The 18,581-nt window shown below is 47.0% G+C and overlaps 1 protein-coding gene across 1 annotated transcript; it reads right to left on the bottom strand.

Annotated features, from left to right (window-relative positions):
- Window positions 1-65: 65 nt before the first annotated feature.
- jazf1b (JAZF zinc finger 1b) lies at window positions 66-12,601 on the bottom strand. Its single transcript, XM_027000058.2, has 5 exons — window positions 12,487-12,601; window positions 4,836-4,908; window positions 3,364-3,560; window positions 2,792-2,961; window positions 66-2,223 (listed from the first exon to the last, which is right to left on the bottom strand). The coding sequence occupies exons 1-5, from the start codon at window positions 12,599-12,601 to the stop codon at window positions 2,047-2,049; spliced, it is 732 nt and encodes a 243-aa protein (XP_026855859.1). The 3' UTR covers window positions 66-2,046.
- Window positions 12,602-18,581: the final 5,980 nt, after the last annotated feature.

Genomic DNA, 18,581 nt, shown 5'->3' with positions numbered 1-18,581 from the left:
GGAAGTTTACAAACATCTGCCATGCAAAAACGAGTCTGTCTCAGAGAAACAAATGCACACACTTCTCCAAACACATCAGAGGCCATTTAATATTTAAACTGTAGGTTTACATTTATGAAGCAGCATTTTTTTTGTCAGTTTTTTTTTTGTTGTTGTTGAAGAAAGTCACCAGTTTCAAAACACCGTGGTGTCAACTTCATTACATGTAGGAACTTTTTTTTTTTTTTTTTTTTTCCAGAAACATATGAAAATATAATTTAATGCACTTTCACAGAGACATAATACATAAACTATGCACAACATGTCAAATACTTCCCTTCAGACTGGCAGTTTAATACTGTCACAATGTTCATCTAAACAGATAACACAGTTCCATTGCAACATTGATGTCCATGCAGTGATGTTGTGATGTATGACTGGCAGGCCTATGAACTAGCAATGTAATCGCAAAACCTCCACTAATTTCTTAGAAAGACCAGTGGTCTTCGGTTATCAAGCTCTACACTAACATTCAGCGTTTTCTGTTGAATTGTATTCACTATACTGCAAAAAAAAGAAGAAGAATGGGTTGGTAAATATACGTGTAGAGGAGCATGCGACCTGGCTCCTTTACACCCGGTTTAGCCCCACCGTCATGCCCGCAAGGTTAGCAGCCACCAACACTGATGGGCACCTGCTTTTGTAACACTTTTACCACGGGGATCTGGAACAAATGTCGTTTATCCACCTGGACAACGTCAGAGGTCAGTAAGAGTCGAGGGATAAACACAATCTGGATGAACTCATACCGATGCCTGACGTTAAAACTAGCTACTGTGAACTGCACTGGAATGCTAAACTCTAGCATCATTCAAGGTAACCGATCATGCCGAACTCGCACTTTGGAGGTTTAATACGTGTATGTTTTATATATACGAAGAAAGAAAGGCGAGTGGACCGGTAGAGGTACCGCCAGAGCGCTGTGTTGTTTCTTAAAATTTAAATTGGTGACTGGTGCAAGTAGGAACTTGCAGTCCCTGACATATTGGCAATGAAACCACCTAAGTAAGTTGGCAACGAGTTGCTACAAAGTGCTTTAGGTACTTCACCAGGCAACGCACTAGCCATAGCTGGCCTGGGAACGGTGTAACAGCTGTGTCAAAAAAAAATAATAATAATAACCCAACCAAATTTACATATAAAGATGGGGGCAGGAAAATGGTTCTGAAATGCTGGCAATTTGTCACCTGAGATTGTTATTTTAGGTGCAAAAATGGGACCTGTCCAAAAATGGGCTGAAACATCTAAAACCATACATCTATAGGTTTTTAAATTTCGAACTGAAAATAAAAAGAAGGAAAAAAATATCTTGGGAATAAAGCATAGATTAAATATTTGATTAGGAAAGTCTCTGCATATAGTTATTTACAATCTATAACTAAGAATGTATATAATGTTTTGGGTAGCTGAAACTTTGGACTAATGTCGGAAGGCTGAATACTGAGGTTCTGGCTTCAATTCATCTCAACCTGACATTGCTACACCCATGGTACTCGGCCATCCGGTGGTGACGGCAATTTCGGAGAGATCCTGCCACGGTGTGTGTTAGTTTACGATAAGCACCTTACCTCAACGGTAACACAAGACGAGAAGAAAAGAACGATAGTCAAATGTGCAAAAGTACAAAACTGCAAACTCTACTATAAGGTACATCATCTCAAATAGGCAGAAAAGAGATAACAGGACACAAATAATGGAAAAAAGAAAACGCATGCAGCTGTAGTGTAACGGGAGCGTTGGAGCCCCTGGAAGATGGAAGTAAAAAAAAAGAAAGAAAAAGGCTCCTCGTCACGAAGAGGTGGAATGAAAAGGGGACAAGGAGCCTCTCGACGGAGGTGTGGAATGATTGGGGGGGGGAGGGGTAAGGGGGACCTCAGGGTGAGGCAGGCAGTGAGGCGGGCAGTCTTCCTTGAGGAAGGATGAGTGCGATGGAGGGGAGGGGAGGGTGGGGTTATTGGAGGCCGGCGACGCCGTGCGCGTCAGGCTCGGTTGGCGCGCGGGCCAGCTCTACTGCTGCATCTTGCGGATGACGTCGGCGGAGACGGGCGGGTGGAAGTTGATGGTGTGGTGGCGGAGGCCGTGGGAGCTCTTGTAGCTCTTCCCGCAGCGGCACTTGAAGGGCTTACGCACGCGGATCTGCGTTCGGTGCCCGTTCTTGGCGTGGTACTTGATACCGTTTACGTTCTGCAACACAATCCATCCGCATGGGATTACACAGCGATTCTTCACATATTCTCTAGAACAGCACGCATTTACGTACAGACTAATGTACATTAGCCATTAATAATAATCCATCATGACCAGTTGAATGGACTTGCAGCCTTTCCCAGGATGAGTACTACAAAGCAAACTCTCACAGAAAACTGCTCGTCAAGTTCATCTGGTTTGTGAAATGTGATGTCAGAGAACATGTGAGTAAATTTGTAGCCTGCACTGCTGACCTCTAACCCATTAACAACATTCTCTGGACATGTACTACCTTCCAATCAGAGAGCAGACACACCGGGCCCAGCGCAGTTACCTATTACTGATCTGGAGGCAAAAGGCCCAATTCTAACTCACTCCATGCCTAAGGGCTAATCTGGGTACCAGTGGCGCCAGGCTACTCCCCGTGTCTCCTGAGGAGCCGATCTCCTCGACTGTACAGGGCTCATCACGTGATGCCAGATGCCAGCGCCAAATCCCGAAGCCACGCTGTCGTGTAAAAGGCACCTCTGGCGAGATGAACCTCCCACCTCGGTCTGCTCCTCACCTTGTATCTCTTTTTGCAGCCAGGCACGGGGCAGGCAAAAGGCTTCTCGTCGCCTCCGTTCATGCACATGGAGCTGAGGATGGACTCGGAGCTAATGGCACTTTCGGTGGTCCAGGACTCGTCGCTGTCTGACTCCTCGTAGTCCGCTTCCTCCTCGTCGTACTCGCTACCTGCACGTGCGCACACGCGGAGAAAGGGCTACATTACCCACGGGCCACCGCGTCATACAGAAGAAACGGTTTGGCATTCTACGGTAATAGCAAAATGCTAACAACTAGGAGGCTGGTTGGGCTGCAGTTCAAACCCACGCAAATAAAAGGTCCTGAAAAACGTCTGATAATGGGTGGAAGGGAAGGCGTGATGTAATCAGGAAGCGCCATGGGAACTACACGTCCGCGGTTTCAGCGGATGAGCAGTGAGAGCAGAACACCGAGTTTCATTACTTCATTGACTTGGCCAGTTCAGCAGCAAATAACCCCTGAACTCCCACAAATGGCCCCAAAGCGTTCTTTTCACGGGAGTGTAGAGTGGGGAATAAGAGGACGTGAAAGGGGGCAGAGTGTGGGGCATACCTGTGGGAGTACTGCTCCTGAACGAGGAGGAGGGTGTGATGGGCGGGGTCACGGGCGGAGTCAGGTTGCCGCTGCTATGTCGCGGGGGCGTGGACAAGCTGTTCCGGGACAGGCTGCTGGGGAGGGAGAGGGATAGCTTTGGCTGCACCTTCTTCTTCAGAGACTCGTGCTCTTTCCTCGCCGCGTCCGTCATGAACCTGCGTGGAGACAGAGAGAGGAAGCGGGACCCCGAGCAGAATCGATTAGAAAAGCCGCAACCTCCTCCCCGTATACCAGACGCGCCCGTCCAACCCGCTGCGCAGCCACTCCGCTGCGCTGTACGACGCCTTAATAAATGGAGGTCCTAAAAGTAAAATGTTCGCACAGACCCCGTTAAAAGTGGGCGTGGAATTAACAGATTGCGGTTTGCAGGAAGCCACATCAAGTGGGGATGGCGGCAGCACCTCGTCAGTCCAGAATTCTCTCCACCAGCAGGCCTTGCTCACCCTACCAGGCCCCGAGGATCCAGACGGAAACCTCGCTACACACAGAGTTCCATAACACGGGAAGGGCTCAGCCAGCTACGGAGCATACGTGGGCGCAGATGCTGGGTTGAAGACCCTAATAAAGTCATAAAGGGACTGGGGACATTCAGGGGGGACTCTAAAACACTACCACGCCCCCGCTGTACTACCGTCTGTGCAGGACTGTGCAATATATCGATGGTAATTTGCCATCATGATCTTGGCCTTGGCAATACTGATATGCAAATGTGGTCACTTTTTTTTTTTTTTTTTTTACATTAAAAATCTCAAATGTTCCAGAGAAGTGTTGTGTGGGTATTTTTGATGAATCACAACATTCACATGACCTAATAAAGAAATCATTTTGGTCAGCCTGGTTATTGTACACAAACTGGTCAAGCATTTGGACACATCTACTCTGTTTATTTTTACAAAATATTACGTTTTCTACAAAACAAGGTCACGTGATTATGTTGTGGTAAACAAATAAGCCACTGATGCTTTCATGATGCCATCAGTCTTGCAGAATATGTGCAAATATGCTACTAGGATATTAAATTACAGTGGTGTGTGTATAAAATATATAATATACACACCCCCACTGTATTTTAATACTTTACAAGGCATATTACAATAGTAATATTAATCAAAGTTTAGCTTGCCAAGTAAGCCAAAGTCTATATCAGTATATAATATAGTGCCTGCACGTCCATGAAGAAGATGTTGTGTACAGTGTGCAGCTGCCACAGCAGTATGTTATTAACACTATTCCCTCTATGACCCCAAACCAAGAACCTCCACATCTCAATGTTTCAGCGCTTGCTACTCACATTGTTAGAGTTAACATGTCGTTGCCACTTAAGAATGCCTCACAGGGACCAGTGTGCGTATTAACCATGTGCTATGATGTGTAGACCTGCGAGCGGTGATGTCAGATGTGTGGCTCTGCGAGGGATATTTTTGCGTCACCTGTTGATGTAACTGAGGGCAACATATGTTGGCTGCTGCAACTCTTGTTTCTCCAGCACACGAGGGTCTGTATCTGAAAGAGGGAGAGCGATAAAAATAGATCAAAAAAGAGAAGCAGAAGCGGATGAGGGTGGTGTAAAATGTGCAAACTTTGTGTACAAGTGAGAAGAGATAATTATCTAGTAATGACTTTTTTCCATGGAGACTTTTGAGGGTCCACCATCCCCGAAGTGAACATAAAGCAAACGTATTACTCATTTCTCACCCAGAGGTTCTCTAAAACTCCAGTGGATTCTCACCACTCAACCACCCCAATCACTCCCAGATGGCAATTAACTCCATTAATAAAGTTTTGGTCATTAAATGTAAATGAACAGCAGAATCAGCCAGGTGCCTTAACTAAATGTGGAAAGGGGAGTTACATGGCCAGTTTTTTCCACATATTTTGTTTCATTTTGACTTAATTATGGGGGGAAAAAATAAAGAAATAAATAGTCATTTTGGTCAATGTTGGACCACATCAGACACAGCGTTTTTGCTTTCCGCTGTGCATTCCAGAGAGCCGGTCTGCTACATTGCACTCTCGGCTTCCAGGAGTCAACTAGTATGGCCATTTCCAAATCCAGCCCACCGATCTGGCGTCGGGAACGCACGCCTGAGAATGTTGGGACGTAAATCGTCCCAACCTCCACGCACCTCACACAGGAACGGCACACAACGGCTCCAGGGTCGGAATGTCAGGAGGAAACCTTTGTGAAATGTGGGATTAATGGGATGTGCTGGGCCAAGCCATGTACGACTGCTGCCCCCTAGTGTGAAGGAAGTTAAAATCATTCACCCGTGGTCCTGCTCCGATCCTGAAAAGCTATGGCGCGTTACAAGGCCCGAGCACAGTGAGGCCTGGACGGTTTGGGCTGTTTAGAGAGCCTCCAGGAAGGCTAGTGCAGCAGGTTCTCATGTCTCCTCTGCCCTGCCAGGGTAATGGCTTTCAGACGCCGAGCTCCCGGGCTATTCTATAGCCCGCACCAATGCTGCAAAAAAGGGCCTGAAAAACCCCAAAAAAAACTCTGCCTCTGCCCAACCCCACTCTCAGACTCAGATACACACACACACACACAGCAATGCTTTTCAATGCCTCTCTTCATGTTGCCCCTGCAAGTAAACACAGTGCTTTTTCTGCCCTGTTTAAACTAAACCATGTTTGTCTCAGTTTTCCAGACCACCCCCCCTGCCCCCCTGGAGACAGCGAGTGTGTGTGTGTGTGTGTATCTGCAGCGCAGTTCCGGCCAGCGTGGCATCACACACACTCTCCAGCACCTCATAATTACGCAGGCATGCAGACGCTGCCACCTGGTAGTTGCCTTGGCAACACCACCAAACAACAGAGGACTCTTCAGACGGCAGATGAAGGAGGACCAGCGAGATGAGGCAGTCCTTCTGAGGCCTGAACTATATGCATGTGTGTCTGTATACGTGTGTGCGTGCGTGTGTGTGTAAGATGTCTAACTGCCCATCGTACAAACTCCCTGCATAACTGCCTGTCTGTCTATGTCTGTCCAAGTGGGCCAGGCAGCGTCGTGTGCTGTTGTGAGTGGCTCTGGTGTCAAGCCACACTCCTACTGAAGTGTTTCATTAGTTCTGACCCAACCACTGCACGAGACATCCGGCCCTCTGCAGTGCCACAGACAGACAAAGAGGCATTAAGATCCACACTGTTGTTCTGCTCAAGACCAGAGGGTACTGGGCATGACTGAGGCCGTTTGTGCCAGTAAGACAGAGCCCAGGTATAGATGGGGAAAATCCCCAGTTCACATACCCTCTAACTAGAAGAAACGAGTAGGGCTTTACACACACACACCCACGCACAATTAGCCACGGATCAATCCCCCCACACACTCAGTAAATCACACGCTAGTATCCGGAGGCCCTGCAGGGCAACCTCCCCCCTCGTCCCACACCCGGAGCTAGCTGCCAATCAGGAGCCTGGAGATGTAGCCTGCCAGATCCCAGCCCGGGAGGGAAGGCGTCTAGCATGTAGACAGGTGGTCCACCACGGTGGTCTCTTCTCTTTCACAGATACACACATGCACATGCACGCACAACTTTGCCCATCAAAGCAGAGCCTCTGTTCAGACCAGTCCTGGTGGTGTGTGTGTGTGTGTGTGTGTGAACTGAGTGGAGATGACAGACAGAGAGAAGGACTGCAGACCCCACGGAACCCACAGAACCCGCTCTAGCAAACACAAACCCAAGATACTCAGGTCTGGTTTGGCTGAACTCATCTGGATGGTCATAGTAGTGTCACTATGAAACTAGAACCAATGATATCACTCTCCTTCACTAGCTCTCCCACCAGTGTCTTTCTTCACAGAATCAAGGACTTCCCTTCTCCTCTTCTAGCGCACCCCAGGATGCCTCCGTGTGGCGGCACGTTCACCATGGGGCCCCGCACGTGGGAACAAGCGCTCGTGCCAGGGGCCCGGGCCGCACAGGAGCGGCACTGGCTCTATAGACCCCCCCCGTCCCCCGTCGCCACGCGGAGCATGCTAACAAAACGCGGCCGCTTAAGGACACGTCAAATAAACAGACTCGCTCCTGTCGCTTTGGTGAAGTGCCCCCACCCAAACTAGACGGAGCGGCCCACCTCGGCTCGGCTGAGGTAACGGTGAGGCCTTCCTGTCATTAGCCGGGCTTGCTGGGCAACAGTGCTAGGCTGGGCCTGTACACAGACCCCCTCACCCCTCCTGGAAGTAATTAGCTCCACCAGGTGCAGCTATGGGAGAACCACTAACTGCTCCTCAAATTTATTATTTCCGCCGAGATTTTGGCGGGGGGAGACGCATTCCAGGTGCCCTAAATGAGCGCCCAGTGGAGAGGGGCCCAGAAAGACGCATTGTGCAGGAGGAAGATGTGGTTTTGATGAGGGACGCCATCGTTAGCCTCAAGCAGAGCGAGAGCGTCACGTCAGTGTCCAGCAGCGCCGGTCCTGGACCAGACCTGGATCACAGCTGGAGCCATAAAGGTTCATTCACAAACTAAATCTGACAAGCTTTGTATTAGTTGTCGTCGTCGTGGCGGTGACGCAAACGGGAGGAAAGGTCTACAATGCTTGGCCACTTCATTTAGTGAAGAGGGGTCAGACTTATGGAGTCCTAGAGCATCAGAGCATGACGCCGTATAGTACCCTTATTTTACTCACTGTGTGATCATCAAAACAGAGTCCAGTGAGTTGGAGCAGATGGAACGCTTACCCACATAGGGCTGTGGGTGGTGCCGCCATCAAATCGAAAGTTTGTGGCAGTACCGACAGCTAATCAGACGACCACAGAGACACTACCTAATGCACATTGAACTTTGTCTGGGACTGTACAATGCTTTAGCATACTGGTACAATGTTTCGTGTAACTGGTACAAGATTTCCTGGTACTGGTGTAACTGTGTAGGCTGTGAATCTGAGGCCACTGCACCCTTTGTAATCCCAGGTGACGTATGTAAGAGAACTAATCCAGATCTGATCGTGAGAGAAGAACAAAAGACAAAGGAGGACTCAGGGTAGTTACACGTATTTCTGTAGTCCAAAACTTTTATTGTGCTATACTGCAAAGCTTCCTACATCAGGTAAAAAAAAATATATATATAGATCTAATATATTCCAGTGCTAACGCTACAAGAGAGCCATTTATATTGGTGAACTCATCCGTGGTCACCTCATGGAGACCGTCTGAGACCGTCTGCCTTCCGCCATTCGCCACATTTTCTCTCTCAGACAGCCGTGATTCATACCCAGTGAGTCAAACTGGGAGCATGTCTGCGCACATACAGCTTTGTGTTTGTTTATGCCATTTCACGCTTAGGTTTTCTCACAGGAACCATCGGGACATGTTAGCAGAGAAACTTCTGTCTTGCATTTTGTCCCGATAAATACGTCAGTTGAAACACCTCAGCAGCTCACTGGCTGCGGCGGGTCACTGGCATGTCTCTCCGGCGCAGCAAGGAAGGGTGGCGGCGCCCCCTGCTGGTCAGGCACCCCCACGCCGAAAGAAAGTTCGCGGCTAGAATGCAGGCCTTGTTTAGCCTGGCGCTAATTAAAGCATGAGAATGTGTTTTAGCAGCAGGTCCCCAGATGAGGAGGAAGAGAGGCCAGAATCTGCCAACGCGCTCTGTAATTAGGCTTCCCCAGTGCTGTGCAGGGTGTGCCAGATTTCGCACTTCACTGGGAGCAATGCAGGGGGAGGAGTGGTTCCGGGGAGGGGTGCGGGGTTTCTCTCGCCACTCCTGGGCCCTCTAATTACCTCATTACTGACCAATAAGACCGAGTGCTCCTTCAGCTCACACCTCAGATCCACGCAAGACACATCATCTGGGAAAGAGAGAGAGTACCTAATAGGTGACTAAAAAGTAGCTGGATGGGGGGGGGGGGTGTTGGGAGAGAGAGAGAGAGTGAGAGAGAGAGAGAGAGAGAGAGAGAGACAGGAGGGGAAGTCCTAAGCAGCTAGTATCACATCAAATAGAGCATGGTCATATTAAACTTGTACAAACAAAAGGTGCTTAGACAATGCAATCAGAACCTAAAAAATGAGTGACTGTTGGCTGAATGCATAAACTAATGGCTGACAGCAGAGGGATGGGGAGGACACTCCCATGGGGAGCATCGGTCGACCCTGTAAGCTCATTTGAAAGCACCACAGGTCCTTGTCAGAAGAGACAGGCCTTTGTTCCTAAAGGCCTACTCACCACCTCTCTTAACAGTCAAATCATCTGTTCCTCCAGAACACCACAGCAAGTGAAATATTACGAACAGATCACCAACCAAGTCAATTAATCTTTCCCAGTGCAAACATTTGCTTACACTTCGTAAGCGGGTAGGACACGCAAGGCGTAAACCTAAGTATGCGTCCCCCTCTACTGGCCAAAAGCAAGTCATTGCAGCGGGACCTACAGGGCGCACACCCAGCAGACTAGTGCTAGGGCCTATTCCGGCAGAAGCGCTCAGACAGACCTGCAAGATCTGCAAGTGCAAGATCGGTTTTCTAACAGCATGAGGCAGCATGGCGGTCAGGGGATAAAGGTGCCGCTCGTCAGGCGGGGGGTTGGACGGCCGCTCTAAGTACTGCCTTGCTCCGCCACTCCTCGCTGACGCGGCACTGCAAGCCTTCAATTTAAGGCCTGGCTGCAGATGGCCGGCATCTCGTTAAAAGCGCTCCACCAACGCATGAGTCATGGCCTTGCAATCCGTGGCTGAGAGCAAGAGCGGCAGAAGCGCATGTTGAGATTTACGCAGCACCGGGGCGAGGAAAGAGCTTCCCAAAGCATCTTTTGGGAAGTGGGTACAACAAACTCTCAAACTCTTCTGTGAATGAAGAAAAACTTGGACATTTCGGAATGCAAGCCAGACTCCTGTTTGCACACGTGATAAGCGAGATGGGAGAGTCCTGTGTCATGGTGAAGCCCGGCAGACAGCACCAGCGTGTGTTTGCACCAGACAAGCTGAGAGAGCACAAGTAAACACCTCAATACAAGATGTCTCTGGAACTACGAGCTGAAGCATTCGAGCTGCCTGGCTCTCACTAGGACCATTCTGATTGGCTGAAGGACATGCCAGTCAGCCACAAAGGAGCGGGTTCCCTCCCGCAGGTGGGTTTCTCATTACAAAGTCTTTCAGAGTGAGCCAGCAGCCAGACTCTTTGGGATACGGCCTGCCGCAGTGTCCCATTAGAGGTTCAGACCTCTCGTCTCACATATCAAATCAACACAGCATGGAATCAGCCATGTTAATGAAATTCTGAAGTCGGTCTCAGGTGAAACGATCTGACCTCACTTGGAAAAGTGTCAAGAGGTGATCAGGAAGCAGTTTCAAGACATTGGAGAACATTTATTTATATAAATTTTAATTCCTGGCATATTCTTGGCTTGGCTGCACATGTAGGACTTACTACTGAACTATGCAACACCTTTATGACACTAATGTGAGTAAGGTTTGGGTTAGTATCACATTTTCCACAAATGAATTTGCATCAGAGAGAACATCATATACCATTAGCAATCATTTTTCAAAGTTCTTTCTGAGGTTGGAAAGACTTTATTTTATTGCTAACCAGCTTTAAAGGAAAGCGGCCATAATATTCTCTCTACTTATAAGACCTCACAAAAAAAAGCATGATACTTTGGTTTTGAAATTGCATATTGACCCAATCTGACTAAATACCAAATCACTTTCAAGTTCAAGTTTGGTTTATTTGTCATACAGTCATTACCACTTCATTACCACAGCACTCCTCTCTTCATCGGCTCGCACTCTCTATCTCTCTCTCTCTCTCACACACACACACACACACACACACACACACACACACACACACACACACACACACACACACACACACACACACCCCTTATGTAAGATATCTCTCTCTCTCTCTCTCGCTCTCTCTCGCTTACACCTTATGTAAGATAACGCCAACGCAAGAGTGTTGTGAACTCCTGTATTTTCCAGACCCAACATTGACTCTGGGTGTCTGATTTGCTGTTGTTTTTACTTTAAACGGAAGTTGCCTGCATAATGACCCCGATGTGCCCTCGTTCAAGGCGAGAAACGACACGAGTCCTAGTAAAGTCTTAACCGCCAGCGAGAGCTCAAACAAGATCTCATACCGTAGCAGGTTCATCACTCATACGGCAAAGTCAGTTGAGCAATGAGCAAAAAACATGGTAACTCGGTGCCGATTTCAGTTCGAGAGCTTTTATTCCCACACGCTATGAGACGACCTGTCGTCGGAGAAAACATTCTGGTTTTCCCGAAATATTTTGCACCTAAAATGCAGAATATCTGCATGAGATGCGGATAAAGTGTGCAGACGTCAGGGTTTTACTTGTTGAACCCGTCGCGACTAACAGAGTGTCGGACCAGCACAACGGCCTATGCGAAGTGAGAGCTCCGATTTGTCTAAAATATGATGTAGCTAACACGGTCTACAGCAGTGTAGTCCCCGTGCACCGCGTTTCGGTGTGCATGACTGCTTCGCCAAGCGCTACCGTAAAATAACGACCTTGGTCAAGCCCAGTTTATTACCGACCAAACCCGTTAACTTTTAGCTAGCTGTAAGCCCTGCTATATTAACGTTAGCTAACGGGATATACAACTCGGCTAGCCAGACAGCTAACTAGCTAACTTCTCGGGGACGCTAAAATGACAGCTTGCTGTGGGACCGTAGACAGTCCGGTACCGTATAGTCCAACTAGACTAATAAACGCCGGCCAAAGCTGCTCAAAGCTGCTCGACCGAAGCGATTAGATCGGCGCAAGCGACTGCGGTGCGCAAAGCTGGGCCTAGCGCAGCAGTAACACCCGCGGAGGATCCCGACGATCGTGCGTAAAAGTCAGCGCGTTTGTATCGCTCCAGCGGTCAAGCGTTCGGTTAAAGTAAAACTACCGCATCGCAGTTACGTGTCGATGACATGCAGAAACCGTACAAATGCCCGAGCGAGCGGACTCAAACGAGCCATTCGTGCCATCGACACCACACCTAGCAACAGCGCCGCTGGGACGCAGGAAGTGAGCGAGCGCCGCTGCATGTGAGGCGCAAACCCAGCCGGCCATGGCCGGAACGCAGCGCGCGAACCGCGCGCTCCTCGACACGTCCTCCGCCACTCACCGATGTGACTGTCCTCGATATGCACGATGAGTTCGGCCAGGGACTCGAAGTGGAGCCCGCAGCCCCCGAAGCGGCAGGTGTTGGAGAAGAAGGAGGCGGCGGCGATGCCCGTCATGGTCGTCGCGTCGCTACATTGAACGGAGGGAGCGAGCGGAAAGGAGATGGCACGTACGCACCGGCAGCCAGACAGCGGCGACGGCAGCAGCTGGAGGAACAGCAGGAGGAGGAGAAGGAGGAGGAGGAGAGTGTGCAACGAGGCGGGAGGGGAGGGGGGAGAGGGAGGGGAGGAGGGAGAGGGAGGGGGAGGGGGGAGGAGGGGAGGAGGGGAGGGCGGAAAGACACGAGGAGTGACGTCACGATTACCTGACCCGCCGATGGTGGCGATGATTAAACGCAATCAAAGGATTCGGTCTTTCTGTCTCATTTAGGCATTGACGTCAATCATGTCTTATTGTTTAATGTTATTTTACCCGGTGCAGCAGCCTTGTAGGGAAAGTGTGCCAGAAGGATGATTATGGTGTGTGTGTGTGTGTGTGTGTGTGTGTGTGTGTGTGTGAGGCGATGGGGGGTATTTTACTGATTGGACGCATATATAATCTTTGGCTAATTCCGATTCCAAACAAATGGACACTTCTATACACACACACATACACACCACACACACGCACACACACGTATACACAAGTACACACACACACATTGTTTTTGTATCGGACAAATTGTTGAAGTCACACTTTACACACATATAATATGCACTCCTTTTGTACATTTGTATATTCTTCCTACTTACTGCTAGAATACTGTACTAAATCAGTACTGTATTCTGAATTGTTTCTGGCTGCTACTGGTGTGTTCAGTATAGCATGTCACCGACTCCTATGCAAACCTGCTATACATGTTTCCAGTACTGTACTGGTCAAAATAATGCACTGTCTGTTCATTGTGTATTGGTCCTGTCTTGTATTTATTGTATGGTATTATTGCACTGTCTTGTATTGTTTGCACTCGTGTAGTGTGTTGTCTGTTGTACATGTTTTGTTTTGCACCATGGTCCTGGAGGAACATTGTTTTGTTTTGCTGCGTACTTGTATATAGTTGAAATGACAATAAAGCCTTTTGAACTTTGAACTTGAACTACTTAACCTCAGTTACCCCTAAAGATTTTAGGGTTTGGGATTAGGTCAGGTTTGCATTTTGTATCTTGAATTTAAGTTGTGAGCGTGTAATAGCATGTAAGGGACACACACAGTCTTATGGATGTATTTATTCAACATATATGGCATTAATTTGTTCAAGGCTTGTCCTTGGAGCTAAAGTAGGATTACAAACGGTTAATATTGCCATCTAACCTCGAGTCTAATCTCAAATGCAAATGATATATGATGCAGATCTACATAATAGCCACATGGAGGCAGTATGTGATTTAAAACGTCACTGCGAATAGCACACTAAATTAGCAGGTTTTACCTTAGTCTGTAGCTCATTCAAATGCCTCAGAATTAGTTCTACTGCATTTAGAAAAATACCTGTCCATCATTAAGATACCTGCAAGCATGTTTCTGGAGTTTCTTTAGTATACACTTGGCTCCAGAGGGACCAACATCTATAAGTCTGAAGATTATAGATGTTGCAATTTTATAGGAACCGAACTCCAAAATCACGACTTTATGCAGGCACCAGGGAACCATAGGGCATAAACTGCATAGATGCCAGACAATCGTGAGTTGGGGTAATGCTATCCAAATGCCAGTCATCAGCTATCAAGCAATGACATTTCATGACACCAACTGATCCCTAAAAAAATTCTGTCAATATTTGTCTGCGCTGTCTGTGTTTCTTCCTAAGAATATTTAATTTTTATTTAATATTTAACATTCACTAAACATTTAAGCCTGATACAGGCCTGAGTTAATCCGAGCCTGAGTTAATCAGAAGTTTATAGTCTGAAGGGTTCCAAAGGGTAAGGCATATGAAGGCTTTTGACATCAGAGTTGATGTCAGAGTTAGTTTGTGTGACACAGTTTGTCATCCTATCTTAGGCAGGTTCAGTCCTCAATTGACAGGCGTTCCTTTGGTAGATGGCGTGTTGTTTTAAAGACCAAATACAAAGTGAGTCAGAAATTGTACTACAGCCTCAAAAATAGATCTTATCTGACAGAGGAGCCACAGTGTCAGATAACTTAAGAACTTGGCTCCCCAACTGAAAGCCTGATTCCAGAAAACCTCTGTGCTTTTTCGCATCCATAGACTCCACCACAACCCCCAACCCTCGCATACACACTCCTCCTCTGTTTTTCCATGATTTCCTGTTCGGGTTTGTTGGTGGAGCTTGTCAGTACTGGTGTTGTGCCCGGGTCGAGTGTAATGGGGACCTAGCTGGGTTGGTCTTAATTCAGCAGGCCCGAGCACGGCGCAATGTGCCGTAGCCCCCCAGCCCCACCCACAACCACCTCCACCCACCCCTCCCTCCATTGATCCGCTTTTTCCAGCAGCTCTGGAGCACGCAGTGGGACATGCCTGTGAAAGCATTAGCTCACTCACTCACTCATGGCTTTGAGGTGCTCCAGAGCACTGGGTCAGCCTCCTCCTCCGTCGGCAGGGCACACTGCCTCCACACCCCCACGTCTGTTCCTCCCGCCTGTTACTGATGCCTCGCCTGGGGAATCCAAAAAAAGCTCCTTCACTCGAGTCAGAAGTAAATAATATGAAAATAATACGGGGTTAGCTTAAGAAATGCTGTTTACTGTGTGAATGCGTGCGCGTCTCTGTGCAAAGCTGCACTGTAAGTCCGTGAGCCTGTTCCAGCGCCACTAATTTGGTAAAGGGTTTTACAAGGATGGCACCCAGGCAGTTTTTCTTGATGTAAAATTGCTTCACAGATTGGGATGGATGATGTAGATCACGAAGCTCTAAACTGGTAATAGAGCCCTCGTTATAGTATTGGTGTTATTCTGTAAGCACTCGATATGTTCCTGTGTTCAGATTTATGATTCAGCGGGACAAAAACGTAGTTGCACAAATGTAATGCTGTTTTCCCAGAAGAGCATTTCAACATTCACATTTACACGCAAAAAGAATGTATCAATCTTTCCCAAGAAATGTACATCTAAATGATTTCCTAATCATTTTGCTCACTTCTTTTTCAGAAGGTTGTCAAACCACGAGATGATGAACATGCAAAAGCTTTTTACAGGCAAGCGATGTGGAGGATAGACGATGAAATGTATGTCCTCAAACACTTAGCCATCATTTTTTAAACTTTATTTTGATTGTTTAATGTGAAATATTGCATATTTTTAAATGTACAATATATATTCACCATATAGTGAGTCGTTTTGTTCTTAAATAATATTTATCTAGCACATACTTTATTGTGGCAAACTACAAGTTTTTGTTAAACAGCTGAAGCTGTTTAACAAAAATGTTTTTAAAAAAGACAAAAAATTCATTTTTAGGTTAATCCTTCAATCCTTACAAACAGCCAGCACTACTAGTCTCAAATTCTTCACGCTGTACAACCAGCTATTGGGTAAACATTAGTGAGGTTAAGTAGAAGTGTCAGTTTCAGGAGTCTAATAAAATCCCTGAGTAATGACTATTCTCATTTATCTCCGGACTCTCTTTAGTGTATCGGCACTAATCTGCCCAGCGGCTGACACAGGAGCTGTGTTGAGCTGAGTGATAGCACAAAGACATTGGGTTTAATTCCTGGACATGTTAAAGAGGTCCACTGGTGCAACCTGACCCTTCGGAGTGGCCAAAAGCAAACCCTCAGACCCCATTAAGGACTTAAATGACATCATAATGTTCGCGCACACAGCCATTATGCACGCCAGTTCTCTGACTCTGGCAGGGTCTTGTGCCTCCACCACAGTAAAGGCTCAACGCTTCAAACTCTTGCCAAAAAATGTTGTCGTTTTTAGGCCGTGTGGGTAATAATTGTTAAGGTCAGTAAACAGGCTACACTTCTGGGACAATATTTCTAACATGCTGAATCCATGTGAAAAAATAAAAATGGAAAATTCAGACAGCACTCGTATAATATGTAATAATTTTTTCAAATTTATTGTACTGAGTCAAATAAATTACTACATACTATACGAGTGATGCCTGACTTTTCCAATTCTTTGGGTAATAATGGTTCCGTGTGTGTGTAATAATTATTTTATGCCTCACAGCATTTCACTGCAATAACAACTTGGTGGGATAACTTACATGCATATGCTATATTTCAAGGTCATGCTTACTTTGGACAATCCAGGCCTTAGATGTTTTGCTTAAGAAATGTTTTTAATGGAATTTGAGCTTGTTCAGATAGAGTAGTTTCCTAACTTGAACACACATGATAGAATGTGAATGCGGCACTTGTTTCACCAGTACATGACACAAAATGTTTTGCAAAGACTGAAATTCAGCAATTTTGTCATGTTTCTGATTGCCCTTTATTCATCAAAAACCTGAACCAATCTATGAACTACCTGGAAAATGCTATATGCATTGAAATGAAGCTTGATTTTCTCTGAACATTCCTTGTCAGATTAACCACCCCATATGATTTGCATTGGCAAAAGGGCAGAGGCAACATTACATAAAGTGTAGCAATTCAACGTTTCCATCCCTGCAGGCACTTTAAGACATGGAAATAAGTCTGGGGAGTGAGAGTGGAACATTCCATTAACAAGATCAAACAGACAGTGAGGCAAGCTATCAGCAGCTCTGCTCGCTCTCATTCTCTATTGGAAACATTCAATATTATACACCTGAAGCCAAGCACACTTGATTTGGATTCAATCAGACCTTCTTTGGCCACAGTGTATATTTTTGGCATTTTGATCACGATTGCAACTTGCAAATGCCTCACACTATCACACCTTGGCAGCGTGAGTGAGCCTGAGGAACAAGATCGTAGCCAACAGATCTGTCAGAAACTCACTGAGCCTCAATAGGGCCATCTGTGATATTTTGGCCTGTAGCTTTTGAGTGGAGTCTCTGGACAGGCCGCTGCTACCCTCGACGGTACATTAGGGACGATTCTCTAAAGTGTAGGGTCAGTGACCCACCACTGGCAGTGCACTTATTCCACTTACGCGGCAGCCCTCCCGCGGGATCGTGTTTGGCTCTGGTGGGGAAATATATAGTCCATAAAGGCACAAAAGACTGTCATAAAGCTTTGATTAAGACACGGGTTAAAAGACAGAGGCCAGGGAAGAGGCTGAGTTATGGCAGTGGATGGGGCCAGTGTTATTGTTCCCGCGACAGGGCTCTTAGCACGGCCGGCTCGCTGTAAACAGCCCCATCTCCCCGGTCCAGACGGTCATTAATTGCAGCGGCCGTCCCAGGCTCCCCCGGCCGGCCGCCAGCCTCAGAAATCACCAGGCTGCCACTGGCAGAGACGCTCCGGTGCGAAGGGGCACGACTCCGTCTCCTGGCTCCTGGGTGGGCCTCTTTTCATCCTCACCTGTAAATGGCTGCTGGGGCAGCTTAATGGCCTCGCCGAGCTTGTTCCCTCTGCACCCCCGCTGCATGCTGCGGTTAAATCCTACTCGAGTAAAGCAATTGTTTCTAGGATTGATAGCTCTTAAGCAGTTTTACCGGCAACGTTGATATACGGTTATGATGTTAAATTGTGGCATATTACTCAGTCATAGTAATCCTGGCAATCATATCCATCCTTTAACCTTGTGCGATGCACGGATACCTATGTGAGTTATCAGTGCGACAGACAGTTAGGTGTTTTTTAACATCATCAAGTTACAACAGTATCGCTTTTGCAATGACCTTCAAGATCAGTATCAAAACTTCCCGTGCTATTACCTTACCTCTGTACGCTAGCGTTATTTATATCATTGTGAAATGTGAATAAGTGAAATGTATTTCTTTTAGGAGTGTTACTTATTACTCTATCAGTATCCAAATGAATGTGAAATCTACTTCACATAATTTTATGTGCTGTTATATGCAAGTGTTCTATGCTTACATAAACGTTTTGCTAAAATATTGTAGATTTCAGATTGGAACTGTAGTTCACGGTAGTAAAGATGTAGATGTAGTAAAAATTGTAGTACAAAAGGTTTTGTGAAAAACAAAATGTTATG

This window comes from Electrophorus electricus, chromosome 10 (assembly GCF_013358815.1).
Source record: "Electrophorus electricus isolate fEleEle1 chromosome 10, fEleEle1.pri, whole genome shotgun sequence".
In the NCBI taxonomy this organism is placed as follows: domain Eukaryota; kingdom Metazoa; phylum Chordata; class Actinopteri; order Gymnotiformes; family Gymnotidae; genus Electrophorus; species Electrophorus electricus.
This window is presented reverse-complemented; position numbering and strand designations above follow the sequence as displayed.

Bases quoted from the DNA above. Each gene is read 5' to 3' on its own strand.
- jazf1b (XM_027000058.2), bottom strand. From the start codon at position 12,601: ATGACGGGCATCGCCGCCGCCTCCTTCTTCTCCAACACCTGCCGCTTC. The intron at 3,561-4,835 runs GTGACGCAAAAA...GTCTCCACGCAG, and splicing joins GCCCTCAGTTACATCAACAG to GTTCATGACGGACGCGGCGA. The intron at 2,962-3,363 runs GTATGCCCCACA...GCGCACGTGCAG, and splicing joins CAGGAGCAGTACTCCCACAG to GTAGCGAGTACGACGAGGAG.